The sequence below is a fragment of the Sturnira hondurensis genome, unplaced genomic scaffold, assembly GCF_014824575.4.
Source record: "Sturnira hondurensis isolate 20B ecotype Veracruz unplaced genomic scaffold, ASM1482457v3 Scaffold0003874, whole genome shotgun sequence".
Classification (NCBI taxonomy): Eukaryota; Metazoa; Chordata; class Mammalia; order Chiroptera; family Phyllostomidae; genus Sturnira; species Sturnira hondurensis.
This window is the reverse complement of record NW_028076505.1, coordinates 6188633-6213653: the sequence shown is the minus strand read 5'-3', so window position 1 is coordinate 6213653 and position 25021 is coordinate 6188633. Positions and strand designations below refer to the sequence as shown.

At 38.1% G+C, this 25021-nt stretch overlaps 1 protein-coding gene across 5 annotated transcripts in view; it reads left to right on the top strand.

Moving 5' to 3' along the window:
• The window catches only part of KIF16B (kinesin family member 16B), a 325810-nt gene that overhangs the window by 48351 nt on the left and 252438 nt on the right, over window positions 1-25021 (top strand). For all 5 annotated transcript variants that reach the window (XM_037043081.1, XM_037043080.1, XM_037043079.1 and 2 more), the window contains exons 4-10: window positions 8701-8817; window positions 10973-11070; window positions 11792-11901; window positions 16351-16493; window positions 17930-18098; window positions 18275-18406; window positions 20685-20860. In XM_037043081.1, coding sequence (XP_036898976.1) covers window positions 8701-8817; window positions 10973-11070; window positions 11792-11901; window positions 16351-16493; window positions 17930-18098; window positions 18275-18406; window positions 20685-20860 — 945 coding nt within the window. The remainder of the gene's footprint in view (window positions 1-8700; window positions 8818-10972; window positions 11071-11791; window positions 11902-16350; window positions 16494-17929; window positions 18099-18274; window positions 18407-20684; window positions 20861-25021) is intronic.

Here is a 25021-nt window from a genome sequence, read left to right as displayed (position 1 = left end):
GTCCCCTAGAACAAGTGACACAAAGGAAAGAATAAACAAATGGAATCTCATCAAAATAAAAAGCTTCTGCATGGCTAAAGAAAACAGCATTAAAATGAGAAGAGAACCAACCGTATGGGAAAACATATTTGCCAATGATACCTCACTCAAGGGTTTGATCTCCAAAATATATAAAGAACTCACATGACTCTACTCAAAGAAGATAAGCAAGTAAAGGACATGAACAGACGGTTCTTCAAGGAGGACATGTAGAGGATCCAGAGACACATGCAAACATGTTCAGTATTTCTAGCCAACAGAGAGTTGCAACTTAAAAGCACAATGAGATACCACTTCACACTGGTCAGAATGGCCATTATAAACAAAGCAATAAACAACAAATGTTGGAGAGGTTGTGGAGAAAAGGGAACCCTAGTTCACTGTTGGTGGGATTGCAGACTGGTGTAACCACTATGGAAAACAGTATGGAATTTCCTCAGAAAACTGAAGTGGAAGTGCCCTTTGACCCACAAATTCCACTACTACAATTATATCCTAACAACCTTAAACACCAATCCAAAAGAACCTATGCACCCCAATGATCATTGTAGCACAATTTACAATAGCCAGGTGCTGGAAGCAACCTAAGTGCCCACCAGTAAATGAATGGATCCAAAAACTATGGTACATTTGCACAATGAAATTCTATGTAGCAGAAAGAAAGAAGGAGCTCCTACCCTTTGCAACAGCATGGATGGAACTAGAGAGCATTATGCTAAATGAAATAAGCCAGGCATTGAAAGACAAATATATGATCTCATATTTAAGGGGAACCTAATGAACAAAATCAACAAGCAAACAAAATGTAGCCAAAGACATTGAAATTAAGAACAGGCTGACAGTGACCAGAGGGGTGAAGGCGGAGAATAATGGGGGAAAGGGTGAAGGGTTTACAGGAACAGGTATAAAGGACCCATGGACAATAACAAGGGGGGGGGGGTAAAAACAGAGGAAGGAGAGGGTGTGGTGGGGAATGGTGCGGGGGGAGGCAGAAAACTACTTAAAACAACAAAAAAATGTTTAAAAAGTAACTGAAAATTTAAAATAGTTTAATTAAAAATGCACAAAAAAGATATACCGTGATTTTATATTTCAAAATTTATATAAAGGGATTTTGCACATGTATTGTATAACTTGTCTTTTTTTTATCATTGTCTTGATATTTATCAAGTTTGATACCTGTNTACTTAAAACAACAAAAAAAATGTTTAAAAAGTAACTGAAAATTTAAAATAGTTTAATTAAAAATGCACAAAAAAGATATACCGTGATTTTATATTTCAAAATTTATATAAAGGGATTTTGCACATGTATTGTATAACTTGTCTTTTTTTTTATCATTGTCTTGATATTTATCAAGTTTGATACCTGTAATTCAAGTTAACCCATTTTAACTGTTTTATAGTAGTGCACTGAATGACTGTTCTTCGTTTGTTATTCAACCTACTATGGTTGGTATTTTAGATATTGTCGTGGTTGTGACAAATACTATAATAAACATTCATGTATATGCAAAAAAAAAGGTTGTATACTAGAGAAATTTTTTAGAGGAGAGGACTGGATTAAATCTTCCAGAAAATGTTGATTCAGCACTAGGGAAATGTAGAAAGGGCAGTAAGATTGAGAGCCAAAAAGAGTGATGATGTGTCTGGTATGAAAGAGGGGCCAGGACTAGAAAGATGAAATGATGCTGCTTGAATTTGTATTGGTTTTGGAAACTGCTTTGTGCTCGTGTACACTATCTCACTTAATCCTCACAGGACCCAAACAAAGTCAACTTGAGCTCTATTTTTCTTTATCAGAGAGACTCAGTGAGCTCAAATAATTTGCTTAAGTCCATGGACCTAATCGAGTTGATAGTAGCAGAGCTGAAATCGTGGGGCAGATGTATAAGGTTTAAGAGAAAAGGATTGGTGTGTTCTAAATGATAGATGGATAGGGAAGCACTGCTGAATGAATAAATGAATGAGTGAGGCTGACTTCAGTGTTTCGGCAGTTGGATTAATCATTGTTGGTAGCTAGGAGTCTGGGGAGGAATTGAATGTTATAGATATTGGATTCTAGATTTTGGCTTTAATGTAGGAATGGCAATGAAGTGGCTGGTATGAGGGAATTTGTTAAGGGAGAACAGCCAGTTCACTCTACAATTTTTAGAATGTCTTCAACAGAGGTTGAATGAAAGGCTGTGAAGTTCTCCACTTCTAACTCACTTAATGAGCAGCTGGATCCCCCCCTTAAACTGAATTTGAGGCCTTTTGGGGACAGAGGGCTGTGCTGAGGGAAGGCCCAGGGACAGAGAGTAGAGTGGTGTGTGACGGCATGGCCTGTCGCGTTGAAGATGACACTCTACATTTGCTGAAGGAAAGAACTTGTTTACTGATGGTAATAAATTATGGGAACAGATGATATTTACCAATTCTTCAAGAGTCAAGATTAGGAAAGCAGTAACAGGTTTAGCTTAATGCCCAAAATTTAAAAATAGTTTTAGATTGTGAAAGTTTTTAGCTGATAAGGGTAGTTTTCATGCTTCAGGTGTATGTGTAGCATCTCTTCTCAGATGCTTTGAGTTCTTTGACTTTCTAAAATAATCTGAGATTGTTCCATTAAATTGAAAAACTAAACACTATTTTCTAGTACAAGCACATGTTATAAAACCAGCATAGACACAAGAAAATACTTATTTTTAAACACATTATTAAAGAAGAGGTAATCTTCCCTCATGGCTTATTTCAATAGCTGTTCTAAAAGTGCCTTCAATTTCAAATGTTGACTGAAGTTTTCATGCTGCCATACTTGGCACAGGAATTGAGCTGACTGGTTGTATTCCTGCCATAAATGGGAAGATGCAAACTTAGCACAATGTCTGTCGTCTTCTTCCTTTTCCATTCTTGTTCTTCCTATTCATCCTCATCTCCTCTTTCTCCTCTTCTGTCTCCTTTTCTTCCCCTTCCTCTTCCCCCTGCTTGCCTCCTTCTGCTTCCCCTTCTCCTTTTTGTTTTTATTTTACTGTAAAGGCATCTTGAAAGATATATATGATCTGGAAAGAAAATGTGGTACATAAAAATATGTACAGTGGACTACTACTTCAGCCACAAGAAAAGATGAAATGCTGCCATTTGCGACAACATGGATGGACCTTAAGAGTATCACGCTAAGCAAAATAAGTCAGAAAAAGACAATGATATGATTTTATTCATATGTGGGATTTAAAACTGGTAGCAACAAAGGAACAAACAAGAAAAAATCAAATGAAAACTCATAGACACAGACAACCCTGTGGAGGTTACCAAAAGGAAGGAGGTTGGGGTTAGGAAAGGGTAGAAGAGGGTCAAATATATGGTGTTGGAAGATTTGACTTTGGGTGATAAACACACAGTGCAGTATACAGGTGATGTGTCATAGAATTGTACACTTGAAACCTCTATGGTTTTATTACCAATGTCACCCTAATAAATTTAATGTAAAAAGACATCTTGAGAAAATACAGCATGCCTATTACTATAAAGTCGAATGTCCCTTAATGTTAAATGAACACCAAGTAAGACGACCATGACTATTTCTTTCTTCCAAATTAATTTTAGATTTAGAAAAACATTAGTAAGCTATTTAAAGCTAAACTCATGTAAATTAAAGGCCATTAGATAAGGTTTCATTTTCTTAATGATTCTTCAAAACTCCAGAGGGAGTCTTTGATCTCACACAACCTGCTGTTTGATTCAACCCTGGAGAAACTTAAAACCTGAAATATCCCTATTGACAAACTGGATCGAAGAGTCTTCTGTTTTAATAGCGCCCTCTGGTGGGCAATTCCCATCAAGTGAGGCCCTGTGATACTTAGGATAACTGCACATTAGCTTTCAAGTCTGCTCAGATAAGCTGGAAGATGGCTTTTGGATAACCTGGCCAGGTGATGATCTCAGTGGGGTTTAATGCCAGTGGGGAGAGCAGCCTCTTAAAATCAGCTCTTCCCTCCCTATGTGGTTTGGTAGATGATGGTAAATACCTCCTTTGTGGGAGTTGTGATGGGTAGCCAGCCTCTTTTCCTTGCCAGGAACCCCAGAGATGTGGGCAGTGTCTGAATGCTTCTCTGGGTCCTTAGCTATCTTTGGGTGGGTTACTTGAAGCTGAGATTGAGCCAGGCCTGTGTCTCAGTGCCTCCAGACCTGCATTTACAGTCATACCCCTGGCAGCACCTGTGACTGCCCTTTAACTTCCTATCCCCCAGGCCCCTGGCCCCTCTGTCAGATAACTCCAGCTGAGTTAACTTCGTGGAAAATAAAACAGTAGCAAAATGGTGGGTGTGGATTTTAACACTAGGCAAAAATTTCATTTTGAAAACTTTGGGGTTTGGTTTAAATGTTGGGTTGACCAAAGTGTCTTTTTAGTTTTTTTCTGTAAAATAAAAGACACATTTTTAATTTTCACCAATAACTTTACTGATTTGGACATTTTGACTATCTCCCACTATTGGCTTCTAGTGGGCAGAGTCCAGGAGGGCTGCTCTGCGTCTTCCAATGCATGAGACAGCCCTGCAGCAAAGAGTTATTTGGCCCAAATGTTAATAGTACAGGAAAGCCTGGCTGATGTAGCTCAGTGGATTGAGCACCGGCCTGCGAACCAGAGGATTGTGGTTTGATTCCCAGTCAGGGCTCATGCCTGGGTTGCAGGCTGGTTCCCTGCAGGCCAACTCCCAGCAGGGGATGCACAAAAGGCAACCATACATTGATGTTTCTCTCTCTCTCCTTCCCCTCTAAAGAAATAAATAAAATCTTTTAAAAAAAAATAGTACAGGAAAGTTTGCAAACCACTTTTGACACATACAGTCACTCATAGCACCTTCTCTATACACTGCATAAATCTTCTTTTGTGTGTTTCAGTTGTGTTTCTGCCTTTCTTGAAATAATAAAGCATAATACATTAAAAATGTTGCATATTTTCTTCCATCTTCAGTATTAAAATGGCTGCACAGAAGTTCACCAATTTTGATTTTTTTTAATGCATGATGGTATGACAGCTGTCACAATACAATCTAACAAAATTGTTTCGAATGAAGTTAAAGACAACTGAGGACTACTGGAGCCATTATATGGAAAAAACCAAATGGATATTTTGGCTAATTCAGTATATTTTCCATGACTGTTTTATCCTAGACAAAACTATAAGGGAAACTCCTTTTTTCTTTGGGAAGTTTATGGAAGGCTGTTCTTATCCATTAGACTGAAATGGTTAAAATGATGGTTACCTTTTGTTTAATCAGAGAGAATTGAAGAGTTTTTCCTCATTTTCTTTGAATGGTGGTGAAAATGAATCTAAAATGGGTGGTCTGGAGCCCCGAGTCTCCCTGAGATCCCTATCTTTTGCTTCTTCATAAGAGTTAGTGGGAGGAGGGGATCTTTCCAGGTAGGATAGGGACCTTGTCGTTGATGTTGAGGGTATGTGAAGAGGAAACTTGCTGTTGGGCCTTTAGATGCAGAGGCTTTTTGGTTCCCTGGATATTTTGCTTTTTTTCATTTTGGGTGTCTTTCATTTGTTCTTTCATCTTTCAACCAAGCTCTCAATCAGTTCTGTGAGCATTTGGATTACCAAGACTTTGAATTCTTCATCAGGTAGGTTGGCAGTCTCCTCATTGGTTAGTCCTGAGGTTTTGCTGTGTTATTTCATTTGGGCCATATTTCTTTGTCTTGGCGTTCCTGCTAAGTTGTAAAAGGCAAGACCTTAGGTATTCACCCAGGCGCGACAACCCTCTTTCCTACATTTCCTGTGGGGGAGAGCCCAGGGAGGGAACAATGCAGCTGGCCTGTTCCTCGCTAGCGCACTTTCCTACAGACTCTCCTGTCAGCCTGGGAGTATCTGTCAGGGAGGCTAGGGCTCTGTGTATCAGTTTTCCAACTAAGCCAGCCCCTCCCATGCAGCTCTTCTGAGCTTGGCAACCAGCCCCGCCCCCAGTTGCCTCTCTGAGGTTTTTCTGAGTGGGCCCCTGCTGTCTGTCGCCTTACCTATCTGGTTATTCTGGTAGATTTTTTTCTTAATTCTTTGGTTGTCAGAGTTCCATGCAGTTTGTTTTTCTGGCCATTTTGGTTGTTTATTGGTTTTAGATTGGTGGTTACCTCCTTTTGGTTGTGCAAGGAAGTGAAGGGTTTCTACCTACGCCTCCATCTTGGCCGGAACTTCTGCTGTTTGTATTTTTGATCTACTTTTTCTTAGATAAGTCCTCTAGAGAAGTCCTTAAATTATATGTTGCATTTCATATAATAAGGGCTTGGTGATGATGAACTCCTTTAACTTGACCTAATCTCGGGAGCACTTTATCTGACCTTCCATTCTAAATGCAAGCTTTTCTGGATAGAGTAATCTTGGATGTAAGTCCTTGCCTTTCATGACTTGGAATACTTCTTTCCAGCCCTTCTTGCCTGTAAGGTTTCTTTGGAGAAATCAGCTGACAGTCTGATAGGAACTCCTTTGCAGGTGACTCTTTCCTTTCCTCTTGCTGCTTTTCAAATTTTCTCCTTATCTTTAATCTTGGGTAATGTGATTATGATGTGCCTTGGTGATTATGTGTGTCCTTGGGTCCAACTTCTTTGGGACTCTCTGAGCTTCCTGGACGTCCTGAAAGGCTATTTCCTTTGCCAGCTTGAGCAAGTTCTTCATTATGTTTTTAAATAAGTCTTCAATTTCTTGCTCTTCCTTTTCTCCTTCTGGCACCCCTATAGTTCAGATGTTGGACTGTTTAAAGTTTCCCCTTAGGGAGAAATTCCTAAGCCTCTCCTCATTGCTTTGAATTCTTGTTTCTTCATTTTGTTCTGGTTGAATGTTTATATTTTCCTTCTGGTCCACACCGTTGATTTGAGTCCTAGTTTCCTTCTCGTCACTGTTGGTTCCCTGTACATTTTCCTTTACTTCAAATTCTCTTTGCATAGCCTTCACTTTTCCCTCTATCTTGGGACCATTTCTGTGCGCATCCTGATCACTTGTATTTTGAACTGTGCATCTGATAGGTTGGCTGTCTCTTTGTTGCTTAGGTGTATTTTTTCTGGAGCTTTGATCTGTTATTTCATTTGGGCCATATTTTTGTGTGCCTGCATGCCTGTTGTAGTAAGGGGTGAAGCCTTATGTATTCACCAGGGTGGGGCCACCACGAAGCTGCGTTGTGGTTCTATGTGTAGAGGAGGGGCCGAGGAGGGGCCCAAGAGGGAACAATGCCACTTGCTTAGCTCTGTGCCAGTTTTCAGTTACTTCCTCTGCTACCCACAAGCAAATTGGGCCCTTCTGGTGCTGATTTGCAGGTAGATGGTTTTGGGTACATTCTAGGACCCTGTGGGTCTCTCCAGGAACTCTCCTGTGAGGCTGGGGGTTTCTCCCCACAGGAGAAAACTGCTGCCCCCTCAGCCCCCACAGGTGTTTTCAATTGGTGGTTTGAGGCTTTATTTCCCTGCACTGGAACCCTGGGTTGAGTGTTTTGTCTTACTCCCCAGTTGTTCCTTCTGGTTTATCTGTACACAAATGTGGGACCGCCTGCTCCATCAGTCTCTACCTCACCAGCCAGCTGCCACCTCACAGTGAGTCCTCTCCACTCTGGCTGCCTGTCTCTGCCCCTCCTACCAGTCTATTTGGATGTTTCTTTTCGAACTTCTTGGTTGTCGGGCTTCCCTACAGTTTGATTTTTTGTCAGATCTGGTTGTTTTTAAATTTGTCGGTGTCCTTTTTTTTGTTGTTCCAGGAAGCAAAGTATATCTGCCTATGCCTCCATCTTGCCCAGAAGTCCTGATGTGCCTTGCTATAAAGCAGGGAGATATTTTGTGTGCCCTTGGAATGCTAGTCCGATAGGGTAGGGGTGACGTGAAGGCTTGTGGGGATTTGGAAAGCTTTGTTTGGTCCCCTTCCCAGATAGCTGTATCTAGGATGACCCCTCATCTTGATTTGCTTCATGTACATTAATTGTCTGGGTGAACTATTTGTCCTTTACCTCAGATGTCCCATTGTAGTTATGTGGAGCAGCAGACATGGGCACAGGCCCCACACAGCTTGGCTGCACATCCTCTCCATCTTGGGCAAATATCCAAGTAGGAAAAGGGATCTGGTTTCTGACTTTGGGGAGTGCAGCCATGCTGCTTCATCCACTTCAGGCACTTATTGTGGTGAATAGCCAGACTCTAAAAATGATGGCATTGGTTTGGCGTGGTTTGGGCAATAACTTCTGGCTTCTGTGACTTTTGGGTTTTGAATATTTAGTTTCTGGAACCTCTGATAGAATGAATAACTTTATAAGTTTATTTCTAAAATGGTAAATCATTATGCTTTAAAATCATCCTTGCTTTATGTATGATTGTCACTTTGCATTGTTTACATTTTTATATTTAAGGAATTTTTTGTTAATATAAGTAGGAAAAAGGATAAAGGTTGCTTTCTGCTTGTTTAAAAAGTTTCCTTATTATAAACCTGGGAATATATATATATATATATTATATGTGTATATATATATATACATGTATATATATATACACACACAGTCACATATACTCTATTGTTAATGGTTCTGCAGTGATTTATTAATGTAATGTAATCCTTATGAGATAAAAGTAGCATTCAAGATATTGTTAACACTGAAGGGACTTTTATTTGAATCTGTGGTAATTGTATCTTTTTTTTCTTTTTGGCTTTCAGGTTTTCAAAGCCCTTGGGACAGATGTTGTGAAGTCTGCATTTGAAGGTTATAATGCTTGCGTCTTTGCCTATGGACAGACTGGATCGGGAAAGTCATACACTATGATGGGAAATTCTGTATGTTGTTTACACACTGTGGGAAGAAAAATTTTTGTTATCTCTCTTTAAACTGATAAAATTGTCTGTATTATCTACTTTTCTGTACCAACTTGCTTTTCATGATCTGATCATTCTTTCACAATAAGATCAAACTCAGTAATAGGTTGGACTAAATTTCATTTGAGAGATTTTAAATTAGAAACAGTTTTAAGTTTATAAGCCTGAATAATGGATGCAAGTTTCGGTTTATTTTCTGTTTTTAAAGGCTCTATAATCTTATCCAAAATGTATGCTGGGCACTCAAGTAATTTATTCTTCTTTTCTGCCAGCACAACAGTTTGAATAAAATTACTGAACTCTCTTCAATTTAAAATTATTCAAAACATTTTTCCCCAAGAAAAATGTAAAGAAATTCTTTTTGGTAGAAATGTGCCACAGAAATTCAACAAATACATAAAAAGGGTTAGAACTATATAGTTTGTATGGCTTGTGTATGGCTATAATCATAGGACATAGAGTTTAGTAGTTACGCTGCATAAATTAAGAGATCTTTAAGTTATATGTGCCCCCAAATATGAGGAGTAAAAACTAGGCATTTTTGCCTGAACTTTATCTCATCTGTATTTTCTCCAGATCTAGATAGTGCTGTGTGTCTTACTTTTTTTATGTTGTGGTGAAACCTGTTCACTGATTTTCATACTTGTGGTACGATCTGGATGGAAATAGTAGCAGCAGATTGCAAGCTTCTTGCTGGCCAGCACAGTGGTGCCTTCCGAGCTAAGGGTTTGGTGGTGCATGTGCAGTAAAGGAGGCTCGGTTATTCCAGATAAAAGCATTTCAGTGCACGTGTACTGGCTTCTAACTCCAGGCGTTTCCTTGATGTGATTAGTAGAAAGATGTTGTGAGGGAGAGGCCTCAGTGCTGACAAGTGAGGAAGAATAAATAGGAAAGAGCAAACAGATGCATTTCCTTTTATCATTAAGTTTCTCTTCCTACTCTCCTACTGTGCCTTTGGGGGGAAAAACAGCAGCCTTATCTGAAAGTTAAATTACCCTATAGCTATTTTTTCTAAGTTACAGGTGTATAAAGCACTCTTTTTTAAAGATTTTATTTATTTATCTTTAGAGGGGATGGGAAGGAGAGAGAGAGAAAAATATCAGTGTATGGTTGCTTCTAATGCATCCCCTGCTGGGAACTGGCCTGCAGCCCAGGCATGTGCCCTGACTGGGGATCGAACAGCAGTTGTTTGGTTTGCAGGCCCGTGCTCAATCCACTGAGTTACACCAGCCAGGCCTTAAAGCACTCTTAAATTGTTGCTGTTTGCTCTGACCTTACAGTTGGGTACTATATTTGTGAATTTTTAAAAATATATATTTTTTAAAGAACAAAATGCATGGAGAAAGCCTTACTTCTTCTTGATAAGAATTGGTACATATTTCATGGTATAAAGAAAAAATCTGTTAAAGCTGTGATGGTATTTCTTTTAACTTTGGGGTGTGGGACTGAGTGAACATGAGGATGGACTTTAGAAGAAAACATTGAGACTTTGAAGTTTCAGTTTCCTAACAATCTTTTGCCTCTTCTCTTGTGTTGTTCTGATGTTCATCAGCTTGTTAATGCTGAGTGAAACATGAAAATTACTGATTGTGTCCATGTGGTATAAGTAATATAACACATAAAGCACTTCCTGCCTAGGAAGGTCTGTGTAGCGATTAGTGCATCGAAGGAGGGATAGCCTGCATGTTTTAATGTGGTTCTGTCACCTAAGTTTTAAGATAATTATTAGCTATTTTGAGGATTTACTAAGGTTTCCTTGGTGTTTCTTTTCTGTCCAGTGTACAGTTCACCTTCTCTGGTCATTTGACTGGATCATATTTTTAATATTTATTCTAGAGCTGTAGCTTGTCTTGTTTGAAAGTTAGAGAATAAGTTTTCTTATGTTTTCAAGCCATGATTTAGCTGATTGGCAGCTGATAGCCATATATTACTACAATTTCAGTGTGTAGAAATTAGAAAGCTCAATCCTCTTATTTGAGAGAGTGGGAAGCAGTGGTAAGTGATGTGTGTTGGGTGCTGGGTGGTAGGCGTGGGATTGGCCTGCGCAGAGTACCTGTTCAATCACCAGTTGCTTTTGTTTCATGACAGCTGTTGCCATTCCTCTTTCCCACTGCAGGGTGATTCTGGTTTAATACCTCGGATATGTGAAGGGCTCTTTAGTCGAATAAATGAAACCACCAGATGGGATGAAGCATCTTTTCGAACTGAAGTCAGGTAGGGTCCATGGCTGGAGTGAGTGTGAGCTTGGCCAGAACTTGCTTTTAGGTTCCCGGAAGTGCATAAAGCCTTTGGGTTCCTGAAGGGAACCTTCCTGAGCTATGGTATTTGGGCATAAAAGCTTTAAAAACATTTGTTTTCTATGACTTTCTTGGGTACAATGTGAATCAGGATTTGGGAGGTTGGTGAAAATAACCCAGGTTGGTCAGAAACACAAATTTTGGATGTTTTGCTGAAATGGAGTGAGCATTTGACTTTTAAGTGTATACCCAGTTCACTTACCTTATTCTTTTAGTTGAATAAGGTTTGTGTTTTTCTTTATGTTGGTGGCATCATAATAAATCTGATTTTTAAATAAATCTGGATAATTGAGGTGTTTTTTCCTCTTCGAAATTAAATGTTTCTGTGAGCCTATTTCTTCAGGGGTTTTGAAGACAGATAAAGCAATTAAGAGTTCTCATGACTGCTTGACCTCTTATTAGCTGTATGGCCTTGGACAAATTGTTTAAATCACCCTAGTCCTTCATTGCCTAACCTATAAAATGGGAATAATTGTAGAACTTACCTTTGGGTCATTGTCAGTATTAAATGAAATATTCCGTGTAGAGTGCTTAGCAAAGTACTTGATCATAGTTACCAACTATTAATGCATGTTACTGTTGTTATTTTTAATATCTAAGATCAGTTCTCTGATTTCAATTCTATTTAAAATTTTTAGCTACTTAGAAATTTATAACGAACGTGTGAGAGATCTACTTAGGCGGAAGTCATCCAAAACCTTCAACTTAAGAGTCCGTGAGCATCCAAAAGAAGGACCATATGTTGAGGGTAAGAGTGAACATTTTGAAGCCCTATTCTTATTGGGAATTTGTGCAAAAATAATAGTTTTGAGGGGAAAAAAGAATAATAGTGAGAGTTTAATTTTTTTTATTTTGACAGTTTATTATTGTAAAATTGATGTCTGTTGCTACACAATGTTTTTTTAAGTAATGTATTTTACTGATTATGCTACTATAGTTGTCCCAATTTTTCCCCTTTGCCCCCTCCACCCAGTAGCCCCCATTCCCTCCATCAATTTCTGCTTAGTTCACGTCCATGGGTCATACATATAAGTTATTTAGCAACTTCAGTTCCTATACTGTTCTTATCGTCCCCCTATCTATTCTGTACCTGCCAATTTGTACTTCTTAATCCCTGTACCTTTTCCCCCATTCTTCCCCTCCCCGCCCAACGGATAATTGTCCAAATGATCTCCATATCTATGATTGTGTTTCAGTTCTGCTTGTTTACTTAGTTTTTTAGATTCAGTTGTTGATAGTTGTGAATTCATTGCCATGTTAATGTTCATGGTTTTGATTTTCTTTTTCTTAAATAAGTTCCTTTAACATTTCATGTAATAAGGGCTTGGTGAATGATCAACTCCTTTAGCTTTACCTTGTCTGGGAAGCACTTTATCTGCCCTTCCATTTTAAATGATAGCTTTGCTGGATAGAGTAATTTAGGTTGTAGGTTCTTGCTTTTCAACACTTTGAATACTTCTTGCAAGTCCCTTCTTGCCTGAAAAGTTTGTTTTGAGAAATTAGCTGCCAGTCATATGGGAACTCCTTTGTAGGTAATTCTCTGCTGTTCTCCTCCTGCTTAAGATTCTCTCTTTATCTTTAACACATCATTTTAATTATGATGTGTCTGGTGTGGCCCTCTTTGTGTCCATCTTGTTTGGGACTCTGTGCTTCCTGAACTTGAATGCCTATATCTTTCATCAAAGAGGAAAGTTTTCTTTCATTATTATTTTTTAAATACATTTCTAATTTCTTGCTCTTTTTTGTTTCCTTCTGGCACTGTTTTGATTAGAATGTTGGTGTGTTTGAAGTTTCCTCAGAGGTTCCATACCCTATCTTTATGTTTCTGGAATCTTTTATCTTCTCGCTGTTCTGATTCAATGTCTTTTTCTTCCTCATGTTCAAAATCATTGATTTGATTCTTGGTTTCATCCACTGCACTGTTGGTTCCTTGTAAATTTTTCTTTATTTCACTTAGTGTATGTATCTTTAATTTCTGCCTGGGTCTTTTTGATGATGTTGAAGTGCCCAGTGAGGTCCTTGAGCATCCTAATAACCAGTGTTTTGACGTTTGCATTTGATAGATTGCTTATCTCCATTTTGTTTAGTTCTTTTTCTGGAGTTTTGTTCTGTTCTTTCATTTGGGCCATGTTTCGTTGTCTCCTCATTTTGGCAGCCTCCCTGTGTTTGTTTCTATGTATTAAGTAGAGCTGCTGTCTTAGTGGTATGGCCTGTTATAGAAAAGTGTGCTGGTAAGTTGGATGGGATGGAGCCTTGGGTAAGCACCAGGGTGGGGCAACCAGTGTGAACCATGTTAATGGAGTTGCAGATATGGTGTCAGTGCTCCATGGCTCTGAGTGGAGAAGGGCTCAGAAAGGGAAAAATGCTGCTGCCTGGCTTCTGGAGTTTTGTCTGGGAGGAAGCTGTCCTTTGGCACTGTCTTTGATGCCAGACACTTCAGTTTCTCCCTGTGTGTTGCCCCAGTGCAAGATCCCAAAGGAAGTGATTCTACAGTTGTCCTAAGTTTGTTGTGGGCCCTTTAAGAGGAGACACCAGAGAATTTGTGCAGTTTCTTCTGCCTGCTGCCCCAGTGGTTTTTACAGCCATAAGTAATGGGAACTTATCTTCCTGACACTGGAACCCTGGGCTGGGTGGTCAGTTGTGGACCTGTGATCCCTCATTCCCAAGGTTTTTTTCCCAATTTTTACCCATCACATGTGGGTGTGGGATTACCCATACGGTGTCTCCACATCTCCGTCCTTTCTACCTGTCTGGATGAATGTGACTTTTTAAATTTCTTGGTTGTTGGACATTTATACAGCTTGATTTTCTCATGACTGTGGGTGATAGTTGTTTTGTAGTTTAGTGTAATTTTTGCAGTGGTTGTGCGAGGAGGTAATCTATATTTACCTCTTCAATATTTATTTAATGAATTTATACTTCACTGCGCATTCACTCATTTCCTGAGGCTTGCCTATAGATTTCCTCTGACTTTAGGAACCCTCTGGTAATTTATTTTCCAGTGTTCTCAGGCAAGATAAGCAACCTTATAACCTTTCCTTTTAAATGGTGTTGCATTTTAGCTGTATATTTTTACTCACACTAATGGTAATGCATAACCATAAGGAGATTCTAAGTTGTCTTGCCTTTTGAGAAGGATATTTGCAGAGTAGCCTGTGCTGTGGTTCTTAGTATTTGTTTTAGTTAGCTGTGTTACAATCAGTTGTGTGGAATCACAAGTATAGTTGAGTGATGGGATGGCCAGTGCTAATTATTTTAAAAAGAGACTGGATTTAAGCTGCTTTTTATAAAAACAAAACAAAAACTATCCTCACTTATTTTGAATAAGGCAGCCAAGTAATGGCTGGCTTGTAGGAATCATATACATGAATGTGCTTTTGTGTGATTGTCTTTTGTGTGTGTCTCTTTGGAGGCAAGACTGAGAACTGGTTGTGGGTTGAAAGATGTTCCTGTTATGGTTATTCTTTTTACCTGCAGCTATCAAGTGTACCATTTTGCATTTTATTAAATTGCCAATTGAACTTTTGCCTTTTATGCCCAAAGTAAAGTGTGTGATTATGTATTTCTTTCATGGAGTTTGTAATAGCTATTATTGTTAATAGATTTAGCCTAACTGCTTTCATGTTTTTCCTTTAATTGTCTTATCAGATGTTAAACATATTATAACTCTGGTTTATGAAGAGACAGAATAATCAAACTAGGTAAAACATCCAGAATCTGATGTAGGTATACGTGAGGATTTAGTTTCTAATAAATTTGCCATTCAGACATTGGGGGAACATGAGTTATTAAGTTACTTATTTCCAGAAGTTTGGAGAAGAGAAAGCTTTAAGAAATTTGACTTAAAACTAGAAAGCATGAAATAAATGTGTTAAATTTAAAGTGCTAAAAAATAACTTTATACTTGGCAGAAAAACCATAAGCAAAGTAAAAAGACAACCTAGATAATAGGGAAATATTTTCAATTCAAGTTTCAGACAAAGGACTAATTTTCTTACTGTATATAAAGAGCTTCTATAAATCAATAAGGAGAGGTCCTACAACTAAGTAGAAAAATGAACAAAGGATGTCAACAGACTGCTCATAGAAATAGAAATATGGGTAATTTTTAAATGGAGGAAAGAATCTTCAGCCTCATTCATAGAGAAAAGTAAAATAAAAATTCTTTAAGATTACATTTGTTACCTATCTCTGGCCTATGTAAGTAAGCCTGACAGAACAGTGTTAGGAGATAGGCAGTCTTATATACTACTGCTGGGTCTTAATTGCCCTCTATGGAGAAAAATTTTTGCATTATCTCTCAAAATTTCAAATGTGCTTTCATCAGGCTATTCCACCTCTTAAGAATTTATTCTGCATAAATATTTACATGCATTTGAAAAGACCTGTGTACAATGTTATTTATAGTAGTGTTCCTGGTAATTGGAAACCAAATGTATACAACCTCTATAATCTCAATAGGCAGTGGTTAAATTGGTTATGGTGTATTCAGACAGTTGAATGCTCTGCAGCTATAAGAATGAATGAGGAATCACCTTAACTGGTACAGAATATTCTTAAATCATTATTACATAGAAAAAAGCAGGATGTAAAACTGTTTTTGGTATGCTGCCATTTGTGTGAAAGGGGAAAATATTTTTTTAACATATGTAATTTTTTTGTATATGTACAGGTTCTTTCTAGAAGGGCATGGAGGAAATGGTGACATTGGGTTGCCTGACAGGGGGGATGGAAGGAGTGGGTGGTAGGGGAGGGGGAGGGGGGACACTTTTTACACGTTTTGTAGTATTTGACTTTGGAATTATGTGAATGTTCCCAAGAAAATGAATGAAAAGTTTTAAAAGAGGATTTAAAAAATGCTTTTGCAGTGTTGCCTGAAGTCAGTGTTTACTTTTTCCTTCTGTGTGCTATGACTAAAGCTAATGAGACTGATGAGAATAGCTAACATTTATCCCCACATTAGGCATGCATTATCTAGATGAGATGACTGAGGTGTGGTGGGCTATGTGACTCAGTAAGCCACAGAGCTGGGATCTGACCCCAAGAGACCCAGCTCCCAGTGAGTTATTAACTACCCCTCTGTAGGAACATGTAAAAGATCTTTGTCCAGTTGTGTATTATTTCATAGAGCTAAGTTTCTTATTCCGTTTACTATATATTAGGGAGATTTCCTCACCCCTTCTTTTTTTTTCTTCAGATTTGTCCAAACATTTAGTACAGAATTATAGTGATGTAGAAGAACTTATGGATGCAGGAAATATCAATCGTACCACTGCAGCAACTGGGATGAACGATGTCAGTAGTAGGTCTCATGCCATCTTCACCATCAAGTTCACTCAGGTAAGGGCAGATTTGGGGAATGGCTGGCTCTGTCCCTGAGGTCTTTACTTGCTGATTAGCACCAGCTGAGGACTCATCATTGCTGAACCAGGAGCAGCAGCAGGCAAAGGTGACTGACTGTCATTTTCTTGTTAATGAGAGTTGAACATGTGCTCTGTGCTGAGTTTCTCTGTGGTTACAATCACAGTAATTTGAAATGCCCTGATGTGTACTCTTAAGAGATGTTTAGCAGGATTCTGCCCTGTTCAGGACATGAAAAATCTTGCTTTGTGCTTAATTAAGCAAAAGTTTTCATTGTTGCAAGCTCTGTGGGAGAAAGGGATTGTAAGTCAGAGCAGCTGGAGGCCAAGGTAACTGATTGGTTGCGGTGTATTATCGCTCCATGGAGCTCACTCTGCAGTGTTGACTGTGATTATTGGAATGATATTAAAGGACAGCGAACATTTTTAAGTACTAATACAAGAATAATTCTAATCAAGGGGTGGAGGGTATTTTGCATGTCTGGAAATTATTGAAGGTAAATATTGTAATACCTAGGCTAGTGGGACAGATGAATGCAAAAATGTAGGGTCCTCTCATGGCTTAATAATATGTTAGGAGTTTGGGGATGTCCTGGCTTATATTAACCACTGAACACATTACATAGAAAAAGGTTATATTTTCTTAATAAGGGGATCAGAGAGCAAAAACACAAAAAATGAAAAAATTCTCTAAGGTCAATTGATAAATTCTTCTCATCTTTACCTTTTGTGAGACCTTTGCTTTTGATTTACTTTGCTGGTTTTTCTCCTTTCTAGTTAATGTGAGTAGGATGTAGCCATTCCTAATTTCTAAGGGACTTAAATTTCTGTCAAAATATGGTAATTCCCTTTTGGTATTTTGGTTCAGACTGTAAAATGTAGGTTAAAAGTCTTTGGGAAAGAATTTTTGGTAGAATTCAGAGCCAAGGGATACAATATTTAAGATTATTACTTTTATAATTTGTGAAACTTTGTAATATCAAATAATGGTCGAATGATCTTTTATATAGTTGTCTACATTTATCATCTTTTAGGGAGCCATTGTGCTCGGAATGCTGAAGATTCTAGATGAAAACAAAACTAATTACTTATTTCCTTATATATATATTTTTTGTTGAGTGCCCCTCAGTGCCTAGGTTTCTATTCTGCAGTCAGACTCAGTGAGCCTTTGTTGAGAAACACTGAATGATTTGAATAATGGAATAGTTCTTCAGAAAATGTAACAATCACATATGTATTGAGTTTAATTTTGGGAATTTTTATAATCAGTGAGAAGGCCAATGAAACAACCAAATTAAAAAAAAAATCCCATGCTGAGAGATCATAATGATGAGTGCAAAATAATTAGAATTTGTATCATAAACAATATCAGAGCTGTGTATATCTCTTCAATCTTCCTTTTCTGTCTTGCTGTAGGCAAAATTTGATTCCGAAATGCCATGTGAAACCGTGAGTAAGATCCACTTAGTCGATCTTGCGGGAAGTGAGCGTGCCGATGCCACTGGTGCCACCGGGGTTAGACTGAAGGAAGGGGGCAATATTAACAAATCCCTCGTGACTCTGGGAAATGTCATTTCTGCCTTAGGTAGGTTTATATTTGTCTCCTGTCTCCTCTTATTCTTTGGTCCTATGGTCTTTTGTGGTCCATAATAGCACAAAGGAATTATGTTTGTGTTGCAGACTGAGGTTATATCCTCAAGGTTTTCTGAAGTCAAATTAGAGGAAAAGAACTTTAATAATTGTCTTTTTTCTTCTCCGCAGCTGATTTATCTCAGGATGCAGTAAACCCTTTTGTAAAGAAGAAGCAAGTTTTTGTGCCTTACAGGGATTCTGTTTTGACTTGGTTGTTGAAAGATAGCCTTGGAGGAAACTCTAAAACTATCATGATTGCCAGTAAGAATTTTAAGCTCCTTTCTTCAACACAGTGTGTCATGTGAATTAGTTGCAAACATTTAAGTTTAAAGAGTCTCATTAGGAAATGGCATCTTTTTTGAAAAGGTTTTATGTATTTACTTTTAAAGAGAGGGGAAGAAAGGGGAAGAAACATCAGTGTTCAAGAGATGCATTGATTGGTTGTCTCTGAAACACCCACAGCAGGGACCTGGCCTGCAACCCAGGCATGTACCCTGACTGGGAATCGAACTGGCGACCTTTCGGTTTGCAGGCTGGTGCTCAATCCACTAAGCCATACCAGCCAGGTTACTGTTCTAGTCCAGAGTATCGTATTACCCTTTTTTTCCTCTTACTATGTCCGTAATCTTGCCATGTTCATGGTTATGCAACCTGGGATTCATGCAGAATGAGTCTGAGCTTTTCTCTGCTTACAGTATGAGATTGAAACTTTTAACTCCACTGACTCATAGGATAAAAATCATTATGGGAACATAAAGTAAAAATAACCCAACTCTTTCTTTTATTTTAAACCATTGAATGTGGAATTTAATATTAAGAATCAAGAGGGAAAAGACCCAATAAATAAAACAAATAGTAGCAGTAATATACTTCTATGTCTTCACTAATTAACTAAAAGTAGGAGAAGAGCGAAAAATATACAAAGAAAAGATAACTATTTAAGGAGAAACCAAGAACTGTTTCCCTCCTAACCCTAATTTTCTTCCCCTGCTCTCCCTTTCCCTTCCCCTGTCTCCAGTTATATATTATAAAGCTATAAAGTTATAGATTATAACTGGAGAAGGACCTATCCTGGGGTATGTACCAGGGATGCAATTGTGGAGCCACCTAAGTTCTAAAGTTGGTGGTGAGGTGGGGACATAATTAACCATAGCTTTATGAGGGAAAGAATTAACTGGTACACTGACTGTTTTCAAAATTTTCATGCTCTGGATTTTTCCAGAAGTTTAAAAAATTTTTAATTTCTACTTAATATTGAGAAGTACAAATATAGTAGTCCCTCGTGATCCATAGTTTTGCTGTCTGTGTTTTCAGTTACTTGTGGTCAACTTTGGTCTGAACATCTTAAATGGAAAAGCTCCAGAAGTATACAATTCATAAGTTTTAAATTGCACACTATTCTGAATAGCGTGCTGAAATCTAACACCATCCCACTCAGTCTCACTGAACATGTGAATCAAGCCGTCATCTCGCAGCCTCACACTGCGCAGGCCACCTGCCTGCTAGTCACTTAGTAGCCATCTTGATGATTACCACATCAACTGTCCTGGTGTCACAGTGCTTGTGTTCAAGTAACCCTCATTTTACTTAATGACGCCCCAAAGTGCAAGGGTACTGAGGCTGGTAATTTGAGCGTACCAGGTAGACTTCATAAGGTACTTCTTTTAAGTGAAAAGGTGAAAGTTCTTAACAAGAAAAGTAAATTGTATGCTGAGGTTGCTAATGTCTAACCTCATAAGAATGGATATTCCTTGTGTCCATGAAATTGTGAAGAAAGAAAAAAGAAATCTATGCTACTTTTGCTTTTGCACTCAAATTACAAAAGTTACGGCCACTGTGTGTGATAAATACGTAGTTAAGATGGAAAAGGAATTACAGTTGTGGCTGGAAGACGTGAACAGCAAATGTGTTTCAATCAATGGGAACATGTCACACTAGAAAGCATTAAGACTATATACAGACTTTAGCAAAATGTCCCCTGAAATGAGTGACTTCAAGTCAGTCACATTTGGATAGCTATTTACTTCAAGTAAGGATGGTTACACAAACAGGTTTGGACGAAAATCTATAAAAATGACTGAAGAATCTGTGTCTACCTATGAAGCAGCTGCTGCCATGTCTCCAACAGAGTTGAAGGAGTTGATTGGGGTTTTGAACTGTCACTGCTTTCAGGCATCCACTGGGGGCCTTGAACCTATACCCCATGTATGAGGGGGCTACTGGAGTCTTGAATTCCTCTTCCTCCTGTATTTTTAAGAGGGAAAGCTCCCTAAACTACAATGAGTATCTCGTATCTTATTTAAGAGTTGTTTAGATGGCCGAGTCTACACTTAAAGGCAGGCAAAATGACATTTAATTTAGGATAGTGAGCACCTTTCCTATAAACCTTAGATAATTTTTAACATTCATTATTGTGGCAATGAATATTGAGTGTATCCAATGACCTGGGGTTGATCTGACTTTTAAATTGCAAACCAACTTTGTGTCAAATGAAACACGGAGTGCTGGATAAATGATTTTTTGAATTCATTCTTCACAGCCATTTCACCTGCTGATGTCAATTATGGAGAAACCCTAAGTACTCTTCGCTATGCAAATAGAGCCAAAAATATCATCAACAAGCCTACCATTAATGAGGACGCCAACGTCAAACTCATCCGTGAGCTGCGAGCTGAAATAGCCAGACTGAAAACGCTGCTTGCTCAAGGGAATCAGGTTGGGTTTTTCTGAGGTTTATGGATACTTTCTTTGAGTAGTAATGGCATCTATTTCTAGACCTTAATGAGACAATTATCTCACTTATTGCATTGATTTGAGTAAATAAGTGCTAAGTAAGCTTGAATGAGTTAGCTGGTCTCATGTACAGCACCCTGTTATTGGCGTTTACATTTATTATGTGCTCCATGTGTAAGATTTTATTCACTAAATTTGAAATTATTATCTAATAGTTATCAATTATGGATGGAAATTTAGCATGCAGTAGGATTAGTAGCATAATCTCCAGTAGCAGAAGGGAATTTAGATGGTTGGAGTTATATTTAAAATATTATTTGTGCATGTTATGATTTGAAAATGTATTTTAACAGAAGGAAAGACTACTTTGAACACCTTTCTAAGCTTTTATTGTTTTTATATTTTTAAAAATATTTTATTAATTTTTAAAGAGGAAAAGGAGGGGGAGAAGGAGACATCCATGTGTAGTTGCCTGTCACATGCCTCCTACTGGGGACCTGGCAGCAATCCAGGCATGTGCCCTGACTGGGAATCGAACCAGCGATTCTTTTGTTTGCAAGTTGGCACTCCATCCAGTGATCCATACCAGCGGCTCTGATCTATTATTTTGTATTGCCTATTACAGAGGTGGTGGTTATGGTGATAGAGTGACATGTGTGACATACTAGTGGTCTGGTTGAGATGATATTCCTTGGGGCCTTGGTTAATTGTTGAAACAGCCTCACTTTAGGTCCTTTGAGGATTCTAGTGAAGGAGCCTTGTCCTTTGTGTTTTTCACAGTAAGCTTCCTTATAATCTGTTTGGCATATGTACAGAGTTACATTCTTTTTTTTTAAAAAAAATATTTTATTTATTTATCTTTAGAGGGGAAGGGAAGGAGAGAGGAAGGAAACATCAATGTATGGTTGCTTCTGGTGCATCCCCTGCAGGGAACTGACCCCTGCTGGAAACTGGCCTGCAACCCAAGCATGTGCCCTGACTGGGAATCGAACTGCGATCGTCTGGTTCGCAGGCCAGAGTTACATTCTTAATGAATAGTGTGAGTTAGCTTCTTATAGGCTTACTCTTGTAATGAAAGGTCACTCTTAGAAGAAAATCAGATAGCTTTTCAAAGTGTTCGAATTAGATTAGAGTTAGAAATAAACAAAGATACATTTCTTTCCATTTTCCTAACCTATGAATAGATATCTTAATTGTATCATTAAAAAATCAGTTTTCTTTGAATGCAAAGTGCTCTGTCTCTCTGGAGTTGCTTTCTGTCTAGGAATATATGGCCCGTGAAGCCCTTGACATCCCGTGAGTGGTTCGACCTAGGAAAGTATTGACAGGATGAAAATCTCACTGAGTGTCCTGTGTCTTGAAATACAACGGATAGTTCTTTCTCATAAGATGGTGGACAGCAGTTGCATGGGAATTGCTCATTGCACTTAAAAATATGTCCATATCCATTTTACTTAAAATTTTTTTAGGCTCATCTGAGGACATGCTTATTGATTTTAGAGAGAGAAGAAGGGAGGGAGGGAGAGAGGGAGGGAGGGAGGGAGGAAGGGAGAGAGGGAGAATTACAAGATGTGGCTGGGGAGAGAGAGACAGACAGACAGATAGACTTTGATCAATTGTCTTCTGTATGTGTCCCGACCGAGGATTGAACCTATAGCTTAGATATGTGCCCTGACCAGGGATGGAACCCACAACCTTTTGATGTATTATGGGATGGTGCTCCAACCAACTAAGCCACTGGGCTAGGGCTCCATTTTACTTTTTGATGCGGAGCTTTTCTGTGTGTGAAGGAAGTTCTCAGAATGAATGGTTTAGCTGTATGTGGTGCTCTCAGGCTTATGTAACTTATGGCATGAACTCCAATAGTCATTTTTATTGATACACCTTGCTATTGGGATCTCTCTTACAGTGTTTTTAAAACATTATTTATCTGAAGTAAACATGGAAGCATGATTTTATGGCATCACCGAAATTGCTATATCTGAAGGAAAGTATTTGGAAAATTCTTGTGCATCTTCTTTATTTAAGTTTTGCTAAGTTAAGAGAATGAAGGGAAATAAAGATCAGCTTTTTTTTTTTAAAGATTTTTATTTATTTATTTATCTTTAGAGGGGAAGGAGAGAGGGAGAGAAACATCAATGTATGGTTGCCTTTCGTGTGTCCCCTGCTGGGAGCTGGCCTGCAGGGAACCAGCCTGCAACCCAGGCATGTGCCCTGACTGGGAATCGAACTGTGATCCTCTGGTTCGCAGGCCCGCGCTCAATCCACTGAGCTACACCAGCCAGGGCAGCTTTTTAAATTAAACAGGAAATTTTTGAAAGGAGCCTTATCACATGGACGAAAAAGCCTCTCATTTACTGAAACTTTTACAAATTCTATCAGGGAATATCTTCTGAGGGATTGTGCATGCCAGTTACCTTATAATTTGTGGTCTTTTATTTTGTTTCTTTCATGACCAAAGACTGCTATTGTATTTAAAGAAGTAATTATGTTGCTGTAGTTTTGAGGTTGAGGATGGAAAAGATAGTTAAGTCCATTTTAGAACACACTGAAGATAAAAATTCTTTGACAATTTAATATAGTACAATAAAAATGGGAGTCCAACTTAAAATAATTTATCACATTATGAAACTATAAATTGTGACAGAATACAGGCTTATTCTCAATTAATTAAATTTGTGATGCTCCATAAAAGAAGCAGGTGTTCATAAGTGCCCATTAAAAACTTCTATTTAAAGTTTTCTGATGACATTGATCTATTTCCACAATCTTTTATTCCAAATGCTGCCATGATTCATTGAGAATGTTACTCAAACCAAAGTTCTATTTCTGTGCTTATTTTGGTACAGCAAAATAAAAATGAAAAAATAAAAAAAGCTTCCGCTTTTAATAATCTTATTAATTTGCTAATGCAAAATATCATGGGCATAGAGTTTCAAAAGCACAATTTAACTAAAACAGAATAATTTGACATGTATTGGATTTACTTCTACTATATTGATATAGATATACAGATATTTGTAGTTATATATTTATGAACTCTACTGAAATATTACATATGTACAAAAATGACATAAGTGTACAAATCAGTGGATTTTTGCAAGATCAATTCACCCATCTAACCTATATCCACATCTGAAAACAGAACATAATCAGGACCCTGGAAGTCCCCCAAAATGTTCCTTTCCAGGTACTACCCACCCTTCTCCTTAAGGATAACCACTATCCTGGCTTCTAAAGGCATAGATTAGTTTTTAATTTTGCCTATTTTTGTTCTTTATATAAATAGAATCATGTAGTATATACCCTTTTGACCTCACTTCTTTCACTCAATGTTATATTTGTGAGATTCATCTGTGTTGGTGCATTTAATTGTAAACCTGTTTATTTTCATCTCTTTATTGTGTCCCTTTTTTGTGTTCTTTTTTTGATGGGCATTTTTGAGTTTCTTTTCTGGTGCTATTAGTGCTGTTGTGGGTTTCCTTCTTTCTTTTATTCAACTTGCAGATGCATTTCTGTTAGGTTTATACCTAAGAGTGGAATTGGTGGGTTAGAAGGTGTACATATGTCCAGTTTCAGTAGATAGTGCCGGACAATTTTTAAAAGTGGTTATACCAATTTATCCTCCACCATCAGTATATGAAAGGGCCAGTTATAGTCCCTGTAGGTCTTTGTCAACACTTGACATTGTCCACTTTTCACTGTAAACATTCTGGTGGATGAATAGTGATATCACTGAATGATTTAGTTTGTATTTCTCAGACGATTAATGAAATCGAGCATTGGGATATCATGTCTTTTTTTTTTTAAATCCTCACCTAAGGACATTTTTTCATTGCTTCTAGAGAGAAACAGACAGACATACAGACATCAATTGGTTGCCTCTTGCATGTGCCAGGGATTGAACCTGCAATCTGGATACACGCCCTGACTGGGAATTGAACCGGAAACCTTTCTGCCTGTGGGATGATGTTCTAATCAGCTGAGCCACACCTGACAGGGCTGGATATCTAGCCTTTTCAGGTGTTCTCTGTTAGTATATTTAAAGCATATTTTCAGACTTCTGTTTTGAATTTGGCAGAGAGAAAATGTCTCTTTACTTTTTTCTCTTGAATATATATGGAGATAATAAGAAAATTAAAC